This window comes from Thrips palmi, unplaced genomic scaffold, assembly GCF_012932325.1.
Source record: "Thrips palmi isolate BJ-2018 unplaced genomic scaffold, TpBJ-2018v1 HiC_scaffold_4, whole genome shotgun sequence".
NCBI classification, from domain to species: domain Eukaryota; kingdom Metazoa; phylum Arthropoda; class Insecta; order Thysanoptera; family Thripidae; genus Thrips; species Thrips palmi.
This window is the reverse complement of record NW_023144631.1, coordinates 1652883-1675193: the sequence shown is the minus strand read 5'-3', so window position 1 is coordinate 1675193 and position 22311 is coordinate 1652883. Positions and strand designations below refer to the sequence as shown.

At 51.3% G+C, this 22311-nt stretch overlaps 4 protein-coding genes across 8 annotated transcripts; 2 read left to right on the top strand and 2 right to left on the bottom strand.

The window, feature by feature from the left end:
* Nucleotides 1–135: 135 nt before the first annotated feature.
* LOC117649767 (UTP--glucose-1-phosphate uridylyltransferase) lies at nt 136–12104 on the bottom strand. Of its 4 annotated transcripts, XM_034392811.1 has the most exons (12): nt 11944–12064; nt 11303–11334; nt 3112–3348; nt 2333–2515; nt 2054–2259; nt 1735–1810; nt 1494–1637; nt 1283–1421; nt 1060–1197; nt 800–966; nt 612–716; nt 136–523 (listed from the first exon to the last, which is right to left on the bottom strand). In XM_034392811.1, the coding sequence occupies exons 2-12, from the start codon at nt 11327–11329 to the stop codon at nt 416–418; spliced, it is 1530 nt and encodes a 509-aa protein (XP_034248702.1). In that variant the 5' UTR covers nt 11330–11334; nt 11944–12064; the 3' UTR covers nt 136–415. The 4 variants fall into 4 exon arrangements, with proteins under 4 accessions (XP_034248702.1, XP_034248701.1, XP_034248703.1 ...); XM_034392810.1 differs by lacking the exon at nt 11303–11334 and having other exon boundaries at nt 11944–12104; XM_034392812.1 differs by lacking the exons at nt 11303–11334; nt 11944–12064 and adding an exon at nt 9633–9765.
* An 873-nt stretch (nt 12105–12977) lies between these two features.
* LOC117649772 (microtubule-associated proteins 1A/1B light chain 3C-like) lies at nt 12978–15158 on the top strand. Its single transcript, XM_034392818.1, has 5 exons — nt 12978–13246; nt 13587–13642; nt 13723–13829; nt 13915–14120; nt 14202–15158. Exons 1-5 carry the CDS (start codon nt 13168–13170, stop codon nt 14219–14221), a joined length of 468 nt encoding a protein of 155 aa, XP_034248709.1. The 5' UTR covers nt 12978–13167; the 3' UTR covers nt 14222–15158.
* LOC117649770 (mediator of RNA polymerase II transcription subunit 29-like) lies at nt 14779–16555 on the bottom strand. The gene is made up of 4 exons (XM_034392817.1): nt 16061–16555; nt 15926–15987; nt 15765–15846; nt 14779–15605 (listed from the first exon to the last, which is right to left on the bottom strand). Exons 1-4 carry the CDS (start codon nt 16397–16399, stop codon nt 15396–15398), a joined length of 693 nt encoding a protein of 230 aa, XP_034248708.1. The 5' UTR covers nt 16400–16555; the 3' UTR covers nt 14779–15395.
* Nucleotides 16556–16769: 214 nt separating this feature from the next.
* Nucleotides 16770–22285, top strand: LOC117649765 (PR domain zinc finger protein 15-like). 2 transcript variants are annotated; one of them, XM_034392806.1, is made up of 12 exons: nt 16770–16985; nt 17638–17832; nt 17916–17993; nt 18074–18317; nt 18410–18938; nt 19011–19214; nt 19299–19469; nt 19543–19732; nt 19817–20047; nt 20126–20372; nt 20465–20799; nt 20876–21220. In XM_034392806.1, exons 1-12 carry the CDS (start codon nt 16863–16865, stop codon nt 21218–21220), a joined length of 2892 nt encoding a protein of 963 aa, XP_034248697.1. In that variant the 5' UTR covers nt 16770–16862. The 2 variants fall into 2 exon arrangements, with proteins under 2 accessions (XP_034248697.1, XP_034248696.1); XM_034392805.1 differs by having other exon boundaries at nt 16771–16985; nt 17901–17993; nt 20876–22285.
* The last annotated feature ends 26 nt before the right edge of the window (nt 22286–22311 follow it).

Sequence of the window (22311 nt, the reverse complement as noted above, 5' to 3'; positions counted from 1 at the left end):
CTTCCCATGTCATCTGGTATTGCACAACCTTGTTCATGTAGTAGTAGTAGGAGGAGGAGTTCAGGGTAAAAAAAAGCAGTGATAACAAAATACACATTTAATACTATCACACCAAAGTCTGCATACAAATCGATATTTGGTTTGCTTAAGCTGATTTATTTGTACAGTGGTAATCTCAAAATTAAAACATTCCAACTCAGCAATTTTAAAACTTGAATAAAAGTGTAGCAACAAATTTCTTAAAAACATGTATAAAAGACTTTAATCTTAGTATAAATCTTGATTCAAAGATTAACGCAAGCATTCAAAAAACCCTAAATACTTTCAATAAAATTCTACAACATAATTAGAATTGACAAACTGGTTAACAAATTCATTCCTAAAAATACAAACTCTGTAATACATTTCTGTGCGCTTAGTGATCCAGGATTCTGAGATTACCTGACACAATCTTATTTTCCAGGACAGCTCCTGATGGTATATCAATCCTATCACCATGATTGGCAATAATAATTACAGTACCCTGAAAACAAAAGAACATAATCCAAGAAACATTCAAATTTGTTTTCGCAACAAGTGAAAATTTATTTTAAATAGTGAAAAATACCCACCTTCAACACAACTCCCCTGCCAAATGTAACATCACCAGATACTGTCAGATGATCAAGCTCAATAATATTGGGTACATTGGCAAACCGGCTCAAGAACTCCTTGACCTTAATGTAAAGAACACAAGTCAGTAAAACAAAACTACAATAAAATATGCAAGGAAAAATAACAAGTGGGGGAAGATTCACACCTTGGCAAAGTGATTATCACCCAATTTCACCAAAGGAGTAGTGAGGAACATCCTTTCTGGATTCATGACTAGAGATCCATTCTGCAGGCTGTACAAATTGCTCATGACCAGCAGAAGATCCGAAGTTTTCTTCACAGGAAGGAACCGCCGACGAGGTACGTTAATTCCTACAAAAAAAAAAGAACAAAAACCAAGAAATAAATTGGATGTCAAAAACAAGGCTGGCACGGAACACAGGAGTTGAAGCAAGGCCTGCTTACCAAGTCCACCGTCAAAAGATTTCATGGCTGCACCGACTGCAGTCTCCAGTTGGATGACATTGAGGCCTTTATCGAGTGTCTTGTTGTTCACAATTATTTCAATGTTCAGAGCATTTTCCGACATGAGCCGATCAATCGCTAAAAGATAAAATGGTTTCTAAAATAAGTTACAACTTTTAAAAACAAAAAAGACAGGTGGTAGGTTGGAGAGGGATAAACATACCGCTGAGCTTGACCCAGAGGTTGTTGGTATTGAAAAATTTAAACGTCTTGACCGACTTGAAGTCCTCGACGTGGTCCTTCGGAACCTGAGCGATTTCCAGGAGACGAAGCTTGTTCTCGTACTGGATCAGAGTACCACCCTGCAAACAAACAAGCGACAGTGGAGTGAACCAGTTCAAGAAGAACTTCCCCGGAGCGGACAGAGCGTTTACCTTCACGTCGGCGCGAGTCTTGTCGGTGACCTCCATGACGAACTCGGGCGATTTCTCATCGGTGTTGAGCAGCAGGTCGGCGATGCTCAGATCCACGGTCGCGCCCAGGTTGTCGATGTTGGAAATGAAAACGTACTCCCGACCCTGCGTGGGAACCAGAACGAGAACAACGACTTAGCATCACAAATGTTCGCGACAGGAAATAAGGAAAGAAAAACATCAGGACGGACGGACGCTATACCTGCTCCAAGAACTTCTGCAAAAGACCAGAGTTCTTGAAACTCTCGTAGAAATCGCCGTGTCCAGGTGGATACCAGCTGCAAGGAGGAAAGAAAAAGTTTAGAACAACCTGCAAGGTTTCGAGAAAAACGAAAGCTAGGTGCAGGCAGGACTGGCGTCCGACGGCCAAGCGCCTGCGCCGTGGAGGCCGGCAACCTCTCGCTCAGCCAGACACGATGGGTTGCCTGCCTTGCCTGCCGCCGGGCGGGGCTAGGCGGAGCGCCACGCCACTCGGTGTCGCGAACGCTAACGCAGCGAGCGGGACGCGCCACTCTACTCACGCCTCCATGTCGTTCTCCACGTCGCAGTTGCGCGCGATGGGCATCAGCGACTCCTTGTTGATGCGCGGGTAGCAGCTCTGGTTGAACGTGTAGATCTCCACCTGCAGGTTGCGGTACTTGCGCGTGATCTTCTGCGTGTCGGCGTCCGTGTTGAACGAGTTCATCAGCACCAGCGGCACGTTCACGTGGTACTTCTTGTTGAGGTACTGGAACACGGACGGGGAGCGTCATAGCCTGGCGCAGGTGTCCAGGGGGCGGGGCTCTAGAGGTGAAGCTCACCTCTATCTGCTGCACGGTCAAGTCCAGGAAGGTGAGCTCGGAGCGCACGGGGATGACGGACTTGGGCCCGTGGCACCCCATGGACGTGCCCAGGCCTCCGTTCAGCTTCACCACCACCAGCTTGTTGAGCATGGCGTGCAGCTGCTCCGGGGCCGGCTCCTTCAGCGTGCTGTGGTCACGAACCTGGCGACACAAAGCAAAAGGATAACCGTCAATCGTCTGGGGTTCATTGAATCGAAAACAACGACAGGTGGCCGAGTTTGGGTGGTTTGGGGGAAGCGCCTGCGGATAACACTGGGCTGATCTATTGGCAACAATGCCGTTCGGGAAAAGGGGGGGGGCGAAGGGGGTTCCCCTTGCGGCCTGGTGGGAGGCGGGGGCCGCGTCGGGCCGTCCCTTGGCGCTGCTTGGCGCCGAGGCGGTCAGACTGCATTTCCAGCCAGTGTGCTGGAGAAGTGCAGTGCGGCTGCGGACGTGCAGTAAAAGATGCCCTAGAGGGGGGGGGGGGGGATGATTAGCAGACGTTCGTCAACCTCGAGGCCTTGAGCGTGCCTTGAGCGGCAAGGGCCGGGCGGGGCCGGGCGGGGCCCTTCCGAGGCCAAGGACCGCGCGCACCACCAGCCGCCGCCGTCGGCCAGCAGCAGGCCCAGCAGGCCGCATTACACTACGAAGCTCCGCGCGCCAAACTACTGCCTCTCGCACAAGACTAATCCGGGAAATTAAAAAACAAAAAAAAAAAAGAGACCCCCCTCCTTTTCAATGGTCTGCTAAATACGTACCGCATTCTCGGGCAGCTTCTGGATGCGGTCCCAGCTGATGGTGGAGCCCTGGTCGAGCAGGAAGCGCTCGAAGAGCCGCTGGAATCCCTGGAACTCCTGCTCCACGGTCTTCTTGGCCTCCTCCTCGGCCGTGGCCAGCAGCCCCTCCAGCTCGTGCGCGAGCTGCGTCTGCGCATCGCGCTTCGTCAGCTCCTTGAACTCCCTGGAGCCGGAAGGCACACGCTGGTGGCCGCGCATCTGTCGAGGAAAGCACATCGTCAGCAAACAGAAACCGTCAACACGCGCCGAAGATTCGGCTCAACTAAAAAACAAATTAAAACGCATTTGCTACGGGAGAGAGACATCTGACGGTTTGTTCTTATGTTCTAAAGGGGATTGTGTGGGGTGTTGAAATGAAAAACAAACAGGATTTTTTTCCAGCAGTGTGCGCCGCGCGATATGGGAAATCGACCGGAAACCGTCTTGTCGTGTGTAAGGCTGAGGCCAAGATCCCTCCCGCGGTTCAAGACCGGCTGTCCTCGAATATCAGAGTGCAATTGCCAGCAATCGCTTTCTGACCCAAGCACGAAAGGCCACGACCGGCGGCTCGTCCAAAGGCCCGGGTTCGCCTCCCGCCGAGGCCTCTTCGAACGCCATTTTATTTTCTTGAACCGCTCTGTGCGATGAGACGACTAGGGGTGCTCGAACTGGGGGACGCCAGTCGCCTCGCAACTGAGGGAACACCAACAGAGGCACCTACCCGGTAAAGGGGAGACTCGCGTCAGACCGGCACACTGGCAGAGCCGGCGGCATGCGTGCAAAAACGGGCCCGTCATCGCGTCGCCGCGTCGCCGCGTCGCCGGCTAGACACGCACGGTGACGACGCAGTGCGAGCCGGTCCAAGTCATCCAGTGGCCTTGACGGCGCCGCGCCGCCGGCTCGTTTACCGAAAGTCGGTTCGGTTCCTCGATGGCAAAAACACGCCTCACTGGCGGGACTGGCAGGACAATGCGCACAAACAACCGTGCCATGCGGGGCTGCGGGGCGGAGACAAGTTCTCCGAGGAGCACCCAAAGGTCATAAAGCATGCCGGACCGGACAGAGGGGCATACGACGACCCAGGAGGCGTCTCACCGTTCAGACGCTCATCAAAACAACGCCCCCTTCCAGCCACCCGGACCGCGGTGACCGCCAACACCGCCACTCCGGTGTAGAGTACAGGCATCGCCAAAAACACCGTTTCCGCCACCGTGCACGTATAACTGCGAACAATCCGCCGCCGGCAGCGGCTGGGTCCAGCCGGACACTTTAGACCGGTGTTTGATCCCGGCCACCGGCCGGCGATTTGTTTTTGGATGGCGCGACGCGGCCGGGAAGGCGACCTTGAGAGTCCTCGTCGGCAGCCCGCGGAATGGCGTCGCGACGCCGAGGACCGCGACGACGCCAACCAGCCCGACGACGCCGACACCCGGAAACCCCGTTGCCCCCGAGCACGCACCCCCACGACGAGTACCTGGTTGGTGGGTGACAGCCGGTCCGGCAGGCGGCCACGCCGCCCCTGCGGCACCACGCCGTCGTCGTGGAGCAGGCCGCTGCCGACACGCTCGTCCATGCCGTCGTCGGCGTCGTTCACCTCCCGCACCGGCGAGCCGCAGCTTCCCATGTGGATCACGACCATGGCCAAGCGGGGCGCGTGCTAGGTGCCAGGTCGGACTGCTTCAAGTTCAAGAGCGCGTTTGTTGCTCGCGACGTTCTGCCACTGTGTTGTGGACTGGGCCGGCTCGGGTGTCTGCGCAGAGTCTCGGGGGAGGAGGGGGAGGAGGGGGGCCGCCCAGGCACGACAAGGCAGCCAGGCAGCCAGGCACAGCTGTTCGCTGGTTGGGCGAGCCGGCGGGCCCAGTGCGTATGCTAGCGCACTCTACCGGCGGCGGAAGCTGGCGAGCGAGTAAACAGAGACGGCAGCCGAAATAGCGAAAAACAGACGCCTGTCCGACTGTCCGTCCGACTGTCCGTCCGTCTGGCTCCAGTCCGGTCCTTCCCTCCCTGGCACCTCGTCGTGATAACGGGGCTCTGGGCGTCGGCAGGGCGTCGGCAGGGCTGGGGGCTCGGGACACCCTCCAGCTGGGGTGGCGTGTTTGCGGCAAACAGCCTCACGCGAGCTCGGCTCGCTCGGCTCCACTCCGGCGACCGATAAAAGCCACCGCGCGTCACGCATTTGGATGGTCGCCCTTTTCTTGTAGCGCCGTCCAGCAGAGCCACCCTGAACCTGAACCACCCCCCTTGTCCGCTGACGCCGGGTGGCCGAGGCCGAGGCGGCGGCTGGGTGGCTCTGGTTACCCCTGGCCTCCACGTCGAAGGCGGCTGCGACACGCCCAGAGCCACGCCCAGAGTCACGCCCCCCGCCGTGCAGCCGCGACGAATGGGTTGCCTACCCTCGCGGCGCCACCCGCCGACCGCCGCGCCGCCGTCGACGGCCGGCCAACGTGCCGCTGAAGGGCACGCCAAGGTTAGGTTAGGTCAGGCGCGTCGCGTCCCTGGCAGAGCAGAGCAGGCCAGGAAGGCCAGAGCCCGGCGCGTCTAATAATGGTACACGATATCAAGATCCATTTGCACCACACAAACACACACCCACATGTACACACACGCACACAGACGCACGGCGCACACCCACGGCCGCCAGCCAATAGCCCCCGGGGAGCGCGTCGCCGGCCTCGCCCCGCGGCCGCGGATTGGTCGCGGTCTCGGCGCGGCCACTCGCGGGGACAGCCGTGTAGGCCCGCCGCGGTGGTGCGGCGTGCAGTGTTGCCTACCCTCCCGTCCGCAGGCGCTAGGCGCGGTCGGCCTCGCCTCTCGCTCGACCGGAGGAGAGGTCCAAACCGTTTGGCACTTGGCACCATCGCCTTCGTCTCCCAGACGATTATAGTGCACTTTGTACGGAAATAGCGACCTCCGCCCTGTCCCGTCCCAATGTGACTGTCTTCGACTCTTCGACCCGCGGCGAGAGGCGACGAGGCGAGGCGAGGCACGCCTCTCTAATTGGCTTGTGGCTCTCTAGTCTTTGGCGAGACCCAAGTTTTATTGATTCGACTCGGCAGTCATTAGGATCCACGCACACGCGGCAGCGCGGCACCGCGCCCCACTGCCGTCGCCCGACCGAACGAACGCCACTTTGGACTCTGGCTTCATTGAAAATGGCGAAAAAGCGAGCGAAAGCCAATTAATCAGTGGAGGGGTCAGCGGCCGCGACGGACCCGACGGGCTGTGGGTTGGCGTACCGATCCTGGGCCTGCAGTGCACTCGAGGCAGGGTCACGTGACGCGGCAGCGCTGCAGCCGCGGCCGTCGCCTGTCGCCCCCCGGCCACCCGTCACTCCAGGCTGCTGGACTCGTCGACTCCAGCGGGCCACCGACTCCGTGCCGCTGACTCCGTGCCGGCCAGCCACCTGCCGGGCTGGCCCTGCCCTGGCCGGCCGGCCGCGTGGGTGGAGTCAGCTGTGCCAGAGCGAGAGGGAGAGAGAGAGCGCGCGTGATAAGATTGCGGGGCGGGCATCTGTAGTGGTGGACAACAGTGTCAGGGCACCGGCCCGGCGGCACCCTGCTGACTTCACGCCAGAAAGAGCCGATCGGGCGTGCGGGGCGCAGTCATTGAATGTGTGCGTGTGTGTTCGTTCCGATATCTCCCTCTGGCATTATACTCGACAATTAAACATTGGGGCTCGCTGGCCGCTCTAGAGTAACCTGACCCCGACGGCAATGGCCAGCCGAAAAAAGGGCCGCGAGGCGGTTGCGGGGTGCGGGGGTCTGGCTGTCTCTCTCGCACCTCCACAGAGCGCCCCGTGAGTGCGAGAGAGACTGTTGGTTGATAAGGCACACCGCCAGGCGGCCCTCGCGGGCCCTGCAGGGGTTATCGCGCCAAATACTCGGACGACTTGGACGCAACGCACGGAGGCACGGACGAGGGCGTGTCCAGGCGCGGCGCGGGGGCGGCGCGGGGGCGGCGCGGCGCGGCGTGTTGATGATGGGTGTCCGCCTGATAACGCATCCTCACAATGGGAATCGCAGTGGCGTGGCGTGGCCGTCGCAATAACTGCAGCGAGCACGCGCAGCGCCCAGAAACGCCCAGCAACGCCGAGCTCGTGAAGGCCGGCTGCCAGTCTTGACAAACAGCGCTGACGCCGGCTGACAGTAGTGGGGCGACCTTACCCCCGAGGGCCGAGGCGGTCGAGGCGAGGGCTGGGTGTCCTGGCCGCCCCCGCACGGCAGGCAGCCGCGCGAATGGGTGGAGCCGAGCCCGAAGGTGCGCGCACCGCGGCGCGGAACATGTTTCCGTTTCCACTGACGGGGGCGTTGTTTGGCTGTTTGCAGAGTAGTGGCGGTAGTGTTGCCGCGGTGGCGATACGCCGTGTGTGCGCTGCTTCGCACAACGCACGCAAATAGCGCCCTCGGTTTGCGTGCACGCCGGGCATGCCCTGTAGGGCACCGCCCAGGCACCGCCGAAATGGCGCCCGGGAAAGGGAGACTGGGGTGAGTTGGACGGCGCGCACGGCGCGGCGGGCAGGGCAGCACGGCGCCGATCAGGGCACACCGCGACCGCGTCCGCGTCCACGGCCGCGCTGCGAGATACGCCGCCGCTGCAGCGTGCGGCGATCTACATTGTTTGTCGGAAAATTCCGGACGTGCGGTTGGAGAGAGACGCTTGCCGCTGCTGCCTCGGACGGCAGTGCACTGCGGTGCAGGCGGCTGCAGGTCCCCAAGGCGGCGCGGCGACGTCGCCGTCATCGTCGCAGCCTCGGCCTTCCTGGCGTTCCGAACGGTCCGAACCCAAATCGAGGCGCGATTGGCCGGACCGCTGATGCGATGCCCTCATTGGACGCCCCTCCCCCCTCCCCTTTCCTCCGTCGAGCTACTTATAGCCGTTGTGAAATATCTGAGAATGGTTCCGGTCAATTTCACGCACGCATCGGCATGGGGCTGGGCAGGCTGGGCAGGGCGCCGGGCGAAGTGCAGCCAAAATCGCTCCGAATCGGTTTAATAGCCTGCTATGCTGCGCAACCTTGCGCCGCCACGCCACGCCACGCCCGATATCACGGTGGAGGGTGAGCAGGCCAGGCCGTGCGGGCGCGCCGGGGCGGAGGGCGAGTGCCGAGGGGAGGACCACGACGACCACCACCACGAGGCCGCCACGGGGCCGGCGTGTGCGCGGCGCACGGCCACCCCCTGCTCGTCGTCGTCCGCCTCGACCTACATCGTGTGGACCGGACCGGGCTGGGCGTCCTGGTCGCGCGCTGTCGGTGGCGTGTGCAGTGCCGTCCCCACGCCCCCCACGGCGGCAGCGGTCCACTTTGCGGCTCTGCGGCCCGGCGGCGCGGCGGCGCGCGGCGTGGTCCATCGCGGGCGTAACGCGAGACGGGTCAACACTGGCCAGTGGTATCTCTACACAGCCACAAGAGATGCTCGGCGGCGCGGCCACGAGGAAGTGAGGAAGCGGCCTTGGCTGTCGCGGCTGTCGCGGCCGCTATCCGCTCTTGTTCCGCGATTTATCGGTCTCGCCATCGCGGATCCGCGCGGCCAGTGGCAGTGCGTGGCAGTGCAGTCACTAGCCCCGGCGTTGGCCTAGGTCGGGCCCCGGCTCCTCAGGCCGGCGGGGGCGGGGCAGGCCTTGGGGCAGGCCTTGGGTGCCTTGGGGCAGGCTGCCGGCGCCTCGCACAGGGCGTCCACAGTGACGGGGTGGCGGGCTGGCGGAGTGGCAGGTTTCCCCAGCCGGCGTCGAGGTTGTTTGCTCCTGCCGGCCTGCCGGCCTGTCACGGCGCGAGAAAACAGAAAACCCGATCGGAATCCTTCCACGGCGGGCGGGCCGTGTGGCCACAGTGAAAACAATTCCACGAAATCGGCGCGACAATGCACCAGTGCAGATAAAGCGGACGCAAGACTTGTTGGGAAACGGCGACTCCAGCAGCCAACACGCCCACGCCCCGCCACGCCCCGCCGCGCCACACTGACTCGAAATCCTCCCTCCAGCAAGGCAGCGCGGCCGGCGGTCCGCCGCCTCAGGACTTCCCTCGCCCTGGACAATGCCGCCAGTGGACCTGCCGGCCGGCCAGGCCCTGTCGCTCTGCCTCTGTCGTACTCCTGGGCGATGCTATACGAGTGCGACAGAGAACGAGCGACCGCGGAGCTAGCACCTCGACGAGGGGCGCGGAGTCCTTCGCGTCGACCGGACGAGGCGGAGACAAAACCAAGTAGGCGAGAGAACAGGGAAAATAAAAGAGGAAAAAAGAAGTAAGGGACGATTCGTTATCAGCTCCGATACGACCGTCATGAAGCGACATAAATACACAATCAGAACAATAACTCGCAAGGAAGGGTACTTGTTTGCTTGTTCGAGAAAGGCGGCGGCCCCACTGGCGGCCCCGGCCTGCTGGCTGATTCCGAGCGGTGCTTTCGTCGCTCTGTGTCTCTGGCACTCGTGGGGCGTGCCGTTTGGGTGCGAGAGAGACAGAGGCGCGCCTCCCGCGCCCCGACGGTGGCCAAGGTCGTACTCACCACCTCGAGCACGCGGTCCATGGCGGCGTCTTGGTGGTCCTGGGCACCCCGTCAACCACCGTGCCTTGCCGCTCGCCGCGCGGTACCTGCCGCCCCGGCCTCGCGGAGGGCTTCGCGGAGGGCCTCGCCGACGAGGACGTGGGGCTGGGGCAAGCGGCGGCGGGCTGCGCTGAGGTAACTCAGTCGCTCATCGCCACTTTATCGCAAGCCGTTATCGCAACTTATCGCGCGCACACAGCACGCTCGTCACGGCGGCGCGTGTCACACTGTCACTCTGGCACGGCCACACTGCCACGCTCGTCACGGCGGCGCGAGTCACACTGTCACTCTGGCACGGCCACACTGTCACGCTCGTCACGGCGGCGCGTGTCACACTGTCACTCTGGCACGGCCACACTGCCACGCTCGGCACGCCCGGCTGCTGCGCTAGCGCGGCGCGCCTGTCCTTCCTAGTCCTTAGCGGCCGCGCAGTAGACGCGCAGTAGCAGACGACGCGCCAGCAACGCCCCGCCACGCCCCGCGGCGGGAGCATGGCGCAGCATTGGCGCCGCTGAAAAGGGCAACCCAGACCCAGGGCGACCCAGAGCCAGCCAGAGGCCCGGCTAGGGTACGGCAAGCGTAGGGCACGGCCAAGCACGGCCGCCTGGGACCCGCAGCACGCGACTTTGACGCGACAGCCGCGTCCGTGAGTCAAGTCCTGGGAGACGGCGGAGTGCCGTAGGCCGTGGTGCTTCAAACTTCAAACGCGTCCAGACGCTGCCAGACGCTCCACTCGGCAAGGCATCTTCCTTCATTCAAACAGTGTGTACAGTCGCGATGCATTGCCGGTCCCTCCCCCTCCCCTCGGGCTCCACGTGGGGAGAGTGGAGGCGCAAATAGAAAGGACGCGTTCCCCGAAATAAGGCACGTGTGCCAAAGGCAGCCAAAGGCCGCATCGTCGCCACTGTGTACAGGACTTCCCTGCGGACTCATTCCGAACACTGCTCTCGTCGGTCTGTCTCCCTCGCACCCTTACGGGACGCCCCTTGAGTACGAGGGAGACAGCCTGGCGTGGCCGTCGTGGCTTTCCCCGAGGTCACGGCCGTCACGGCCGTCGCGGCCACACGCGGGAGGTAAACACGGCGTTCCCCGCGTCCTGGAAATCTGGAGAGCGCGTTCACCGGCCAGCGGCCCAGCGCCGCAGCGGCCCAGCGGCCACCGTGGCCGGGCCAACGAAAGCCAAAGCGCAGTGGAGCCCGTGTCAAGAGGAGGGGTGGTCCGAGCCGAGCACATGCCCAGTGCGCGGAATCTTCCACGCCCGGCCGCACTGCACCGCACTGCACCGCACTGCTAAGCCCAGCGAAGTGCGGCGAACAGGGGCGAAAGGGAACGTGGCCACGCTGGCCAGCCCGCCAGGCCCGCCAGCACTCACGTCGTCTTTTAGAAGTAAGATATCTTCCAGGAAGCAAACATCTGTGTTGTCATGAAGCAAAACAGATAGCACAGCGCCCACCCTGCCCCACCAGGCTACCCTCCCCTTCCCTCCCGACGGCAGATGTCTCTCTCTCTTACTCTCTTACTCCCCCCCCCCTCCCCTTCCTCTCTCCCTCACTCTGTCTCAATCCTTTCTCCACTATTCTCGTGGAGGCAACTAAGGCACTATGGCTAATCAAGGGATATGTTGAACTTACTTTGTTTTTGTCATGCATGTTCACCATCCATGCTGCATGCACATAAAAGCACAAAGACATTCGGGTTAATATCAACAAACAAGCTGTCTAGGTACAATGGTCTTGATAGTTATAATTATTATCTTGCTGGTTACTTAAGAGCCATCTTAGATCTATGTCTAGTAGAAAAGGGTAGCACTAGGAATTTCGAAATAAAGCAACAATAGTATTATATTGGAAAATATAGGGTTGTTATAAAGCAGAAATAAATTTGCGCTACTCTTGCTCTTTATCCTGTCAGCTCTACGTGTACTGTAATGACACGACAACTACCCTAAACGTTTTTTTTAAATGCACTCCCTCATGTTATTCAAAATGCAACTTTTTAAAAAAATATTTCACCAGTGATTAGAAAATGATATTGACAGGTAAAAGAAACAAGGGTGGAACACCCACTCAGCAAGAGGTTATGTTAACTCATGTATTCGAAGGAAACCTAACTCAATTTTAAAGGGAGATTTTAATTTTTTCTGATATGTTTAGTATGTGAAATAGACACAAAACACATATCTAAGGATACATTGAGAGAGTACTGTTCTTGTATATCTTATCTACGTCGATGAACAAGTACACTCGGAAGTAAAGGACGACGTGTCACTCACCGACTTCTTGTCATCGCTTCCGACTTGAAGCATGCCCGCCATCGAGTGTCAATAAAAGGAGCACTTGAACGACGACCTTCAGATTTGCAACGGTAACCTACGTCGGTATTTATCTTTTCGGAGCCGACGACACGCGAGTCGCAGACGCCAAAAAGCTATCCGTCTGCTAGCATGGTAGGCAACGTGCAACACCACCGCCCCTGTTCGGCAAGTGCGTGGGCCGGAGCATGCGACCGCAGTTTGGCGTGAAGGCAGGCCGATCCGATGACTCAGAGGGAAAGCGTTCGGCCGGACTATTTTGCACGCCGGCCCGGTCGTGGCGCCAATGAATCGCTAATCGGCACCAGCTGCTGCAGTTCGTCAACCTGTGCCCCGCCCCCCGCCCCCTGCGTGGCTCGCTCGGGGCGCGCCCTTTCAAACCGGGTCGCTGGCCGGCGCGGCGGGGCGCCTCGCTCGCTCTCGGCCCTTCTCTTTCATTGGAGGACGTCGCGTCCGCGTCCGATGCGCCTGCATGTGCTCGGGCCGGGTTCACTCCGACGGGGTGGGCAGCAGGGCGGCAGGGCGACCGGGCAAATGTCTTTCACCCTGCGGTGCGGTACCCACGGCTCGGCCGAAGCCAAAGCCCGGCTGGGCTGAAGGCCCGGCCGGCCGGCCGCTTTCGGTTTGGCTGGCTTCGGCTTCGGCTGGGGATTCCTTATCGCGGAAAAAGACTCTCCGCTCGACGCGATTCCGAAGAGCCGTTTCGTCGCTCTGTCTCTCTCGCACCCCTCGGGGACGGCCCGTCCGTGAGTGCGACAGAGACATCGACGAAACCACGCTTCGGAACACTTCGGAATCGGTCTGCTAGCCCTGGCCTGCCCTGCAGACTGATTCCGAGAGTCGTTTTCGCCGCTCTGTCTCTCTCGCATCTAAAAGGGACGCCCGATGAGTGCGAGAGAGACAGAGCGACGAAAACGACTCTCGGAGTCAGTCTGCAGGCCGGGCCTCGACGGCGGCCGGCGGGAGCGGGAAGACCACCCCGGCCGACAGACCCGACCACTGCCGACCGACCACCCCTCACTCTCGCGCTGACCGCTCGCCTCGCCGGTCCCTGTTCCGTACCCGTTGTTGTCCGGCAACCACTTCAGTTTCGGTCCGACTTCCAGTCGATTCGCATCGTGCTTCGAACTGTGAACCCTCTGTGTGTCCTTCTGAAGCGCATTGACGAAGTTAGTAGCGAATATCATGTTGAAAATGGAGATGTCATCGAAACTGGATAAGAACTCCAATCTAAAGAAGATAACAAAGCGCAAGAAGGCGTATGGTAAGTTGAGTCAAATACCGTGCGTATAAAAGATGGTTTGCCATCCAGTCATGATACTCAAAACCGGGTTCAGGATTGTTTCTATCAAGTTGAGATGAAACAGAAAGAGTGCTGGAAGTTAGGAATAGGACCGTCACGTGTCGTCTCACCCGTGACTTGACATCAGGTTGCTGAGAAATGAGTGTTGTTCCTGACAGGCTACTGTTGGGGAAAATCATTGTGGGTTCAGTAAAACGGCAATCTAGAACTGCTCCCCTCAGTCATGCATATAATTAAAAAGTTGTATAATCCTGCAGTCCATTTAGTATACCAGTGCATGTAATCTCCTTATCGTTTTCAGCTTCACGAATTGAGGAAGTTGCAGCCATGAGAACAAAGTTTCCAACTAAAGTTCCTGTAAGTGACATGATTTCTGTGTATTCAATACATTTATCTTTTTACTTATTCTCTCTTAATTCATATCTTTTAAATTGCAGACAATTGTTAAGAGATTCCATAAGGAGACAAGTCTTCCACTTCTAGAGAAAGTAAAATTTCTTGTCCCAGAAGAAACCACTATGTCCCAGTTTGTAGCAATTATCAGGTATTTCATGATGATAATATAAGCAAAGATTTATCCTCTTAATTTGATCAGAGTTTTAATTTTGTATATTACTGTTTTATTGCAGGAAGCGAATGAATTTGCGTCCCAACCAAGCCATATACCTGCTGGTTAACAACAGGTCTATGATGAACCTATCTATGACCATAGCTGAAGTTTATAATGAACATAAAGATGATGACGGAATGCTTCATGTGACCTATGCATCGCAAGAAGTATTTGGTGCTCCTGATGTGAGTGATATGAGGGTTTCAACAAACAACTACAACAGAGGTAAGGCATATTGAGAGATAAAGATGTATATATTACTCTTGCCCACTGTTTCTGTTAGGTAAATTCTTTGAACTCTTTCAGGTGACAGGGTCGATCCTTGATCTGATGAGTATTGTTCCATGTCTGATTGGAGCTTGAACTGAAGACTGCTTGAGCTGTTGAAACAAATTTCTCACCACCTCATGGGCAGATGTGAGAGAAGACCTGGCCATCGTTCTTAATCTCCATCTCAATGGACAGTATGGCCTCAAGTTTCAGTGTGAAGAACTCTCAACTGTTTGAACAGGCTGCACATCACAATGCAGAAGCCTTCTTCTCAGAAATGCCCTTGAGGCTCATACAAGAAATGACTGAAGCCAAAATGGTTACATTGGAAAGGATGCACTTAAAAGTGATAGATAATGAAGGACTTGATTGGGGAAGCGTTTTGCCGTCAGCCGTTCAGTCCTTAGAACTTGATATACAAATGATGATGATATTGTGATGGATATCTCATTGTGTATTTCATTGTAATTTCTCAAAGTCTGACACTAGAGATAATTAACTTAGTATATTTAATTATTCAATTATGTGATCTTAGCTTGTTCTTTGAGCTTACTGCTGCTTTCTCGACATTCGAGGACAAATGTATTGTAGTTAAATTGTACCTGCACCAATATTTTTTTTGAATCATGTTAGGTCATTCTGATCTCTATTTAGGAAAGATTGAAACCCCTGTGTTTTAATGCTGCATTTGCATTTGATGACCACATCATTTTTATAATTATGACGTATTTGACACTGTTTCTTTTAAATTTAGTACAAGGCTGGGTTATTATTTAAGGTGATCTGGCCAGTTAAACAGGAAATGATGTAACAGAGTTAGATGATGAACTATTTTTATATTTGTGCTTATTTACCTGATAAGTTCCATTGAATTGATCACCAAAGCATTTCACACAATCAAATATATTAGAACTATCTTGCCTCAATGATTTGTCAGTGTTAACATTCTCCTGTGATAAAATATTTGTTCCTGTAAATATATAGTTAAACCTATTGTGTGGTCATATTTCATACCTCCATTTTAGCGGGTTAGCTCTTATCACCAACTACATCCTATTATCACAGAAACACAGTAAGTTTGACACTACAGTGAATTGCATGTAAGTATCATATGATGTAATAGATGACATTCAAATTCTCTGCCTCAGAGTGCACAGGACTAAGAGCATAACATTAAATATCAGTCATTCCTCCCATACTAATAAACCTAGGAATATTTTTAACATAAGTTCATTCCATAGCATTTAAACTTTGTACAGCCACCATCAATGTATCATGTACTTGTTTGGCAAATTGGACTTGTGCCCGAACAGTAGCTAGATATTGAGGATAAAGGAGACCATCTTGACCTGGCAAAGGCTCTGTCCTGGTGGGCAAAACATTAAGGGGTAAATACCGTTGACTGCTAGCTCCTTGGGTCAAACACTCGATGGCAGTTTTCTGTTTGGAAAAGGAAAAGAAAAGAACTCACTGATTATGTACATATTTGCAGTAAAATAGATATGATATAATTTATATAATATGTGCTCAATTTCTAATCTCACACTTGACAACTGTTTGAACTCTTAAATATTTTCCAATGAAAAAGAGGATACTTACAAGGTGTAGTTCAATTTGGTCACAAGTACTGTAGAAAGCCTCTAGGCTTACATCTAAGCGAGGAACCATATCTAAACCTTTCCTGGAATTAGTAACAAAGCCCAATTAGACTAATGTCACTACAATTACAAAGATAGACTGCAGTCTATGTGAATACGTACGATGCGCCATTGTCTACAGTTGTATTATAATGGAGAAGATGTGCAGCACTTTTTAGTGCAACCTGAAAGAACACGCATATGACAAATGCCACTGGAAAATAATAACCGACACAAGATTGTCAGAATTCAACCTACAGCTAGGTGCTCTTTAAGCGGTCCGATGAGCGACTTGACTTTGGATATGTTGTCCAGTTTTTCTTGCGTCTGTTGTTGTTGCTGCTGCTGGAGCTGCTGCGCTTGGGACCCTGGAGTGCCCGGCTGCTGCTGTTGACTGCCCGGCCCGGTCTGTCCTGGCTGTTGCTGACTTTGCTGGGACTGCTGAGCAGCTTGCTGCTGAGGGTTCTGTTGAGGCTGGCTGGAAGGTTGCTGCTGCTGCTGGTTAGGTTGAGGCTGCTGCTGTTGTTGCTGTTGCTGCTGCTGCTGGGACTGCGGACCCTGCTGCATGGCCACTTGTCCTTGCGGAGGCACGTTCATCCTTTACAAAGGGCAGGGCCCACAAACCTACGCACACAACGTCAAAGCACAAAACTTTCCAATCCACAGTTTGAAGCAGACCGGTTGTTGTGTCGTCCGTCTGTCATCAAGCACAAACGAGCTGGTGAATAGGCATGTTGACTGTTATTTGCAGTCAGCCTTGTTGCCAACCGAACCAACAAAACTTTTGCAAACCCTGCCAAGTTTATTAAATGACTTTATGAATGAAGTGAAGCTTGAAAAAGTGGTGGGCGATCTCGCAAGCTGACCTGTCATCAAATAATACACACAAAATTTATGTCCATGATTTAGGCAAAGCGGGCTAAGCGGGTGGAAACACATTCACATTCGCGTTGGGGTTTGCTCCTCACCCGTTTGTTTTGTTTTTGTTTATGGAGGACCGTGACCGTGGAAGAGGTGTGTTTCGGTTTGAACTGAAATATCACCGAAAATTTAAAGTACTATGTCTTCCTCATGGAAGAATTGGTGCCGTCTATGTGCCAATTTGAACAGTGGTGTTTCAATACTCAGTGATGGAACCAACCATGGCCTGAGTGAAAAGATAAAGAAATACTTGTCCATATCGGTGAGTGCTTAGGCCATCGCTCATTCAAATGATTATTTTCTCAAACTAAATGCGTTATCAGCTTTAAACGACAGTATCAATTTCAATATCCATTTAGGCTTTGCAAATCCAAGGACCCATATCTTCCTAACGGATCGAATTTCTTTGAGTTTTTTTGTGTACTTGGTATTGTAAGGTTAGGCGCCTACCCTTTGCCCGCCGCACGACCGGTGTCTTCTTTTTTCCTCTTTTCATTGCATTGTTTTAAGTGAATGGTCTGCCTTTTGACCATGGCTTTGTATTACTTTTCCGTGTATAGATCTAATAGCAAAGCTCTAACCACTGATCGTTCAAACCTCTTGTCTGAAAACAAATTTAAATTTTTTGAATATTTGTTTACATGGTTATTCATCTGTCAAACCTCACCAACCAGATTTAAATTTTGGATGGGAACTGTGAGTCCCTCTTGTAGTGATAAATTTGCTCTCTTTGCTGGATTGTTAAAGTTTTAATTGCTATTTATCTAGGTTTTTAGACATTTGGTATTGACTTTGGTTTTTGGTTCAAACTTCTCCTCTTCATTAAATTACTTCTTTACAAGCTTTCGATTTGTTTTCTATGTTCTTTGTTTTGCCGTCTTTTTTCACGTGTAAATGAAATATTCTTGTTATAGGTTCTAGAAGAGGACAAAACATCACATTTTCTCTGCACAAAATGCTATGACCACCTGGCAGTCTTTGATAAATTTGTCAACAATTGTCTGCAAGTCCAGACAATGTTTTCTGTTCTGAGTGAGCTAGTAGATGAAGACATTGATGAACAACGGGTTCATGAAATACGAAGAGAATTCATCTCTCCTGATCTTGATGTAAGTTAAATGTTCAATTAGTGGTTGTATTAACAACTTTTATTGTAACTAACAATTTTTTCTGTTAGGTTTATCGTGAGAAGCCTTTGAATGGACCTACAAATCAGCTAACAAAGAGTTCCTCGTTAGAAGAAAGGAATCACTTGGGTGACAAAATCAAGGTTTCTGTCAAATTATGTTTTTGTTTCTGGACTTATACAGTAGCAGTTTCTTAAATGATTTGTGCCTTTTACATGTACAGGAAACTGGGAATTGCAAAAAAAAAATTTCCCCACCTAACAGTAAAACTTGTGAAGAAAGAATTGGACATTTAACAGAAAACAATAGTATTGGTATTCGTAAAAGCAGCCGTATAAAAGCAATGGCAGAGATTAAGCAAGCATTTACAGAAGATGAAATTTTGGGGGACACACTGGATTCTGATTTCAATGAGGATTCTTTTGAAAACCTGTTAGACAGTGATGATTCCTATCAACCTGATAATGGTATGCTGTGTGTTTGCATTTATATGCATTTATTATTTGAAATTAATATAATTCCTTACAGCTGGTAAATTTTTTGGCTTTCCTTTCAACAGATTTCAAAACTGACAACAAACTTTCCCAGAATTTGTTTAACAATTCTGACTCTAAACAAGCTCACTTATTGGAATCCAATAAGGTAGAGAGAGATGACAGGTTGTGTGAAAGCAAGAACTTGGTAAACACTTCTATGATAAAAATCCAAGATGATTTAAAATTGCAAGAAAACATTTCAAACAATGAAATTAACTCTTGTTTATTGCCAAGTGATATGAATTCATTGAGTGACACTGACTTAAGTGATTTTATTTGCGAAGATGACGATGATGAAGATCCCTTAGATAACATTGAGAATGGAAACAATAATGATAACAAAGGATATAGATTAAATGGATCCTGGAAAAATGAGACTAAATGCAAAACTGGAGAAACTGATAAACTGTCAACCCAGCAGCAGCATGAGAAGATTTATGAGCTAAGTGAGATGTTTGAAGATCCTGATGATCCAGAAAGTGACAACTGGAATAAGATTTCCAATGGAAAGGTTGAAGAGAAAAGGAACTCCAAATCAAAGGAGCCTTACAAGTAAGTAGACCTGTGTCATTCTGACATTATTTTTATTTTCTTCCAGTAGCACTAATGTCATTTTGTTTACAGGTGTGAACAGTGTAATAAATTTTTCCTTCGTAAAGCATTGCTTAATGCTCACATGACCTCACACGTGCCGAAAGACCAGCAGCCCTTTGTTTGCTGTAAATGTGCGAGGCGCTTTCATTGTGAGGCACTCTTGCGGAATCATGAACGAGTTCATCTACCCAATGAAGAGAAACTTGTTTATCCTTGTGACATCTGCAAGAAGAAGTCAGTTTTAAGTTTCATTCTTGGTCATTCAGTACAATGCATACCCTGTTGCTGAAGTAACTTGAACAACCTTTTCCCATTCAGGTTTAGCAGTAAATCAGCAGTGACTGCACACCTCAAGGCTATTCATTATGGAGAGAGGCCTTTCATATGTCATCTCTGTGGCCATAGCTTCTCATCTAAAGGTGTTCTTCAAGAACATCTCACAATACATAGTGATGAGGAACCATGGCATTGTACAAAATGCACCAAAAAGTATGTTTCAGTTATGTCAGAAATGCATCAGAAAAAGTTGAACAAAATCAAATTAACATTTCAATATTTCCAGATTCAAAACGAAGTATAGACTAAAAATTCACATGGACACCCACAGAGATACCCCTTACAGTTGTCCCCACTGCCCACTTCAGCTGTCCACTCGGCGTACACTTCGCATGCACCTTGTTGTTCATCGAGACACTAAAGCATATCAATGTGCAACATGTGGAAAGGCCTTCCGAAGGGCCAAGGACCTCAAGGTTTTTGACTAGTTAAAGTTTCAGTTATTGTTCTTATTATGTGCTCCTTGTTTCTCTTTCTCATCATGTGTGGATTTGTTTCAGAATCATAATAATTTACATACTGGGCGGCGGCCATACACGTGCCCATTTTGTTCTCGGACTTTTGCCAATGGTTCAAATTGCCGCTCTCATAAGAGACGCATGCACCCTGAAGAATTAAGGATGTATGAAGCAGCTCTGGCTGGAAATGGTCATGTTGAAATGATAACTAATTCAACTCCTCTAGAAACTGAAGCAACAACAACAGACCCATTAATTCCACATCAGGATATTGTAAGTTTTTCATCCTCTTCTTTGAGTTTTTTTGTTTTGTTTACCTGTATTAAAAATTACTTACTGTATCATGCTCAGGATGAGGAAGGAAATCAGTCAATGAAAGAAGATAGCCAAGATTCACTACTGACTGAAATGGCTCTGGATCTTCAGCAACCTCAAATGTTAACTGACAAATCAGGTCTGACAAGTGTTCACGAAAATCCAGTTGTGACTGCAGCTGATCTCACTTTGGCTCCACTAGTCACTTTGTCATCAACTCTCCCAAAATTAGAGCCAGATGATTCACGTCTTGTAATGAATCTTACAACCCAAATGCATGATGGTAAAACATTATTATCTAAAATTGAATCTCCTTCAAATAGAATTGATTTGTTGTTTATTTTGAATTATACTAGCATTTATCTTTTGTTTCAGCTCATGACTCAATGGAAGCAATGTCACCTCTCAATTTGAACATTATGTCACCTATGAATCTCAATATCAGCTCACCTCTAAACCTCAACATTAGTTCACCTTTAAACCTCAATATTAGCTCTGTGCTTCACTCCCCAACTGGAAGGAATCAACAGCAACATTCTGTGCAGTCTCAGCATCCCCAAAACCCAAGTCGATACCAACAAGTACATCATCATGTGCCGCAACAACAGCATACACATCTTACTTTACAACCAGCACAGCATCAAAATCTTCAACAGTTACAGCATCACCATCAGCAGATAAATCAGCAACCTCAGGTGCATCAACAGATGGTATGTTTACTACCTCATGTCTCCTTCCAATTTGAAGTCTGTCCTTTTCTAATGGCGGATGATGATTTTTTTTCAGCATCAACAGCAAGTGCCAAGATCAAGTTCTCTTCAACTGACCACCCTACAAACGCCTCTCAATCCACCTAGTACAGTCCATACACTCACATCACAAACACAGTTACCAGCTCACCTCAATAACACTGTTCACCATGTGCAACAAATACAAACATTTGTACCTCTCAATCAGCAAGGAACAATGTACAATCACCACAATGTTCAGGACTCTGTGTCATCTGCTGCTATTGTAGCTGCAGCTGCTGTGGCACATTCCATGACTTCATCCACAACTACTTTACCTCCTTTCTCTAGCAATCCATATGTCCAACAGCCCATGTCATATGGCCGAGGCGGCCATATGTAATTATGTCCTTGACTTGTGTAATTTTTAGGGGCATTATTACCATCCCCACTTTACCCTCTACAATTAAAACACCCACAGGTCCTTGTGATGTTTAATGTTGTTATTCTGTCCCTTTCTTAGATTTTCTTTGTACACAAAAGTAGAAAAGTCAAGAGGCTCAATTGAAGGTACATGTGTGTAGTGTACCTGAATACTCGAATAGGCAGTGGCGGATCCAGTGACGGCCTGAGGGGAGGACAAAGTAGCAGTTTTTGCCTACTAAGAGAGGCAAAGTGTTGCTCTTTGCCCACCTTTCAGGCTATCTGGGGGTGAAGGGAGGGGCAATTGTCCTTTTGCCCTCAGGATCTGCACTTGCTAATCGGGATGATTTGTCTTGTTAAAGAGCAATGTAAAAGATGTTCTCTGCTCCATTCAAAGATCTCACGCTTATTAAAGTAACATATTTTAACAAAGCTGAAGTGTGCCTTGCCCTTGCTGTGGCCCCGCCCACTCAGTATGCTGATAAGTTGTAAATAAAGGTTTTCCTGTCTTTTTGTAATGTACCTATTAGTAATAACTTTTTATAGTATGTTCATGATAGAATCAATGATGGTGAAACATAATTATCATTTTTAATCCCTTTACAGTTGTGTTACTTTTCTTCTGTATGTCATCAGAGTTAAAGTAAGCAATTTGATCAATTGTGCCAAGTATCTTTTCTGTAAAATTTGCCTTTTTATTTTATTTTCCTGGCAACGTTTTTTCAACAGGTAGTGTTTGAAACTGTTCCTTGACAAGGTTCTTCATACATTGTAAATACTGTGAATTATGTTCAGTATTTGAGTCTCAAGAAAATGCAGTTTTAGTTTTAGGTACTGCGAACTAGTTTTTGAGACAGATGCCTTGGTATCAATATAATGTTTGTTAACGTTTAAGTGAGGCCATAAGTCCCTTTGTATTCTTATATGAAGCAAGGGAGTGAAACTTGCATTGTGATATCTTATTCCTATTTTGGCCATTTATTAATGGAGTTGATGTATGTGCCTGTTGTATGGATAATTTTATCAAATAAAATGAATGAATCAATCTCCTGCCTTTTACGAGTAAACTTC

Excerpts from the sequence above, each read along its gene's own strand:
- LOC117649767 (XM_034392808.1), bottom strand. The coding sequence starts at position 4,768 with ATGGTCGTGATCCACATGGGAAGCTGCGGCTCGCCGGTGCGGGAGGTG. Across the intron at positions 2,260-2,332 it reads TGACCGTGCAGCAGATAGAG|TACCTCAACAAGAAGTACCA; the intron begins GTGAGCTTCACC and ends TCCGTGTTCCAG. Across the intron at positions 1,422-1,493 it reads AGACTCGCGCCGACGTGAAG|GGTGGTACTCTGATCCAGTA; the intron begins GTAAACGCTCTG and ends GTTTGTTTGCAG.
- LOC117649772 (XM_034392818.1), top strand. The coding sequence starts at position 13,168 with ATGTTGAAAATGGAGATGTCATCGAAACTGGATAAGAACTCCAATCTA. Across the intron at positions 13,247-13,586 it reads AAAGCGCAAGAAGGCGTATG|CTTCACGAATTGAGGAAGTT; the intron begins GTAAGTTGAGTC and ends TATCGTTTTCAG. Across the intron at positions 13,643-13,722 it reads AGTTTCCAACTAAAGTTCCT|ACAATTGTTAAGAGATTCCA; the intron begins GTAAGTGACATG and ends TTTAAATTGCAG.
- LOC117649770 (XM_034392817.1), bottom strand. The coding sequence starts at position 16,399 with ATGAACGTGCCTCCGCAAGGACAAGTGGCCATGCAGCAGGGTCCGCAG. Across the intron at positions 15,988-16,060 it reads CGCTTAAAGAGCACCTAGCT|GTTGCACTAAAAAGTGCTGC; the intron begins GTAGGTTGAATT and ends GTGTTCTTTCAG. Across the intron at positions 15,847-15,925 it reads ACTGTAGACAATGGCGCATC|GAAAGGTTTAGATATGGTTC; the intron begins GTACGTATTCAC and ends TACTAATTCCAG.
- LOC117649765 (XM_034392805.1), top strand. The coding sequence starts at position 16,863 with ATGTCTTCCTCATGGAAGAATTGGTGCCGTCTATGTGCCAATTTGAAC. Across the intron at positions 17,833-17,900 it reads TCATCTCTCCTGATCTTGAT|GTTTATCGTGAGAAGCCTTT; the intron begins GTAAGTTAAATG and ends TTTTTCTGTTAG. Across the intron at positions 19,733-19,816 it reads GAAGGGCCAAGGACCTCAAG|AATCATAATAATTTACATAC; the intron begins GTTTTTGACTAG and ends GATTTGTTTCAG.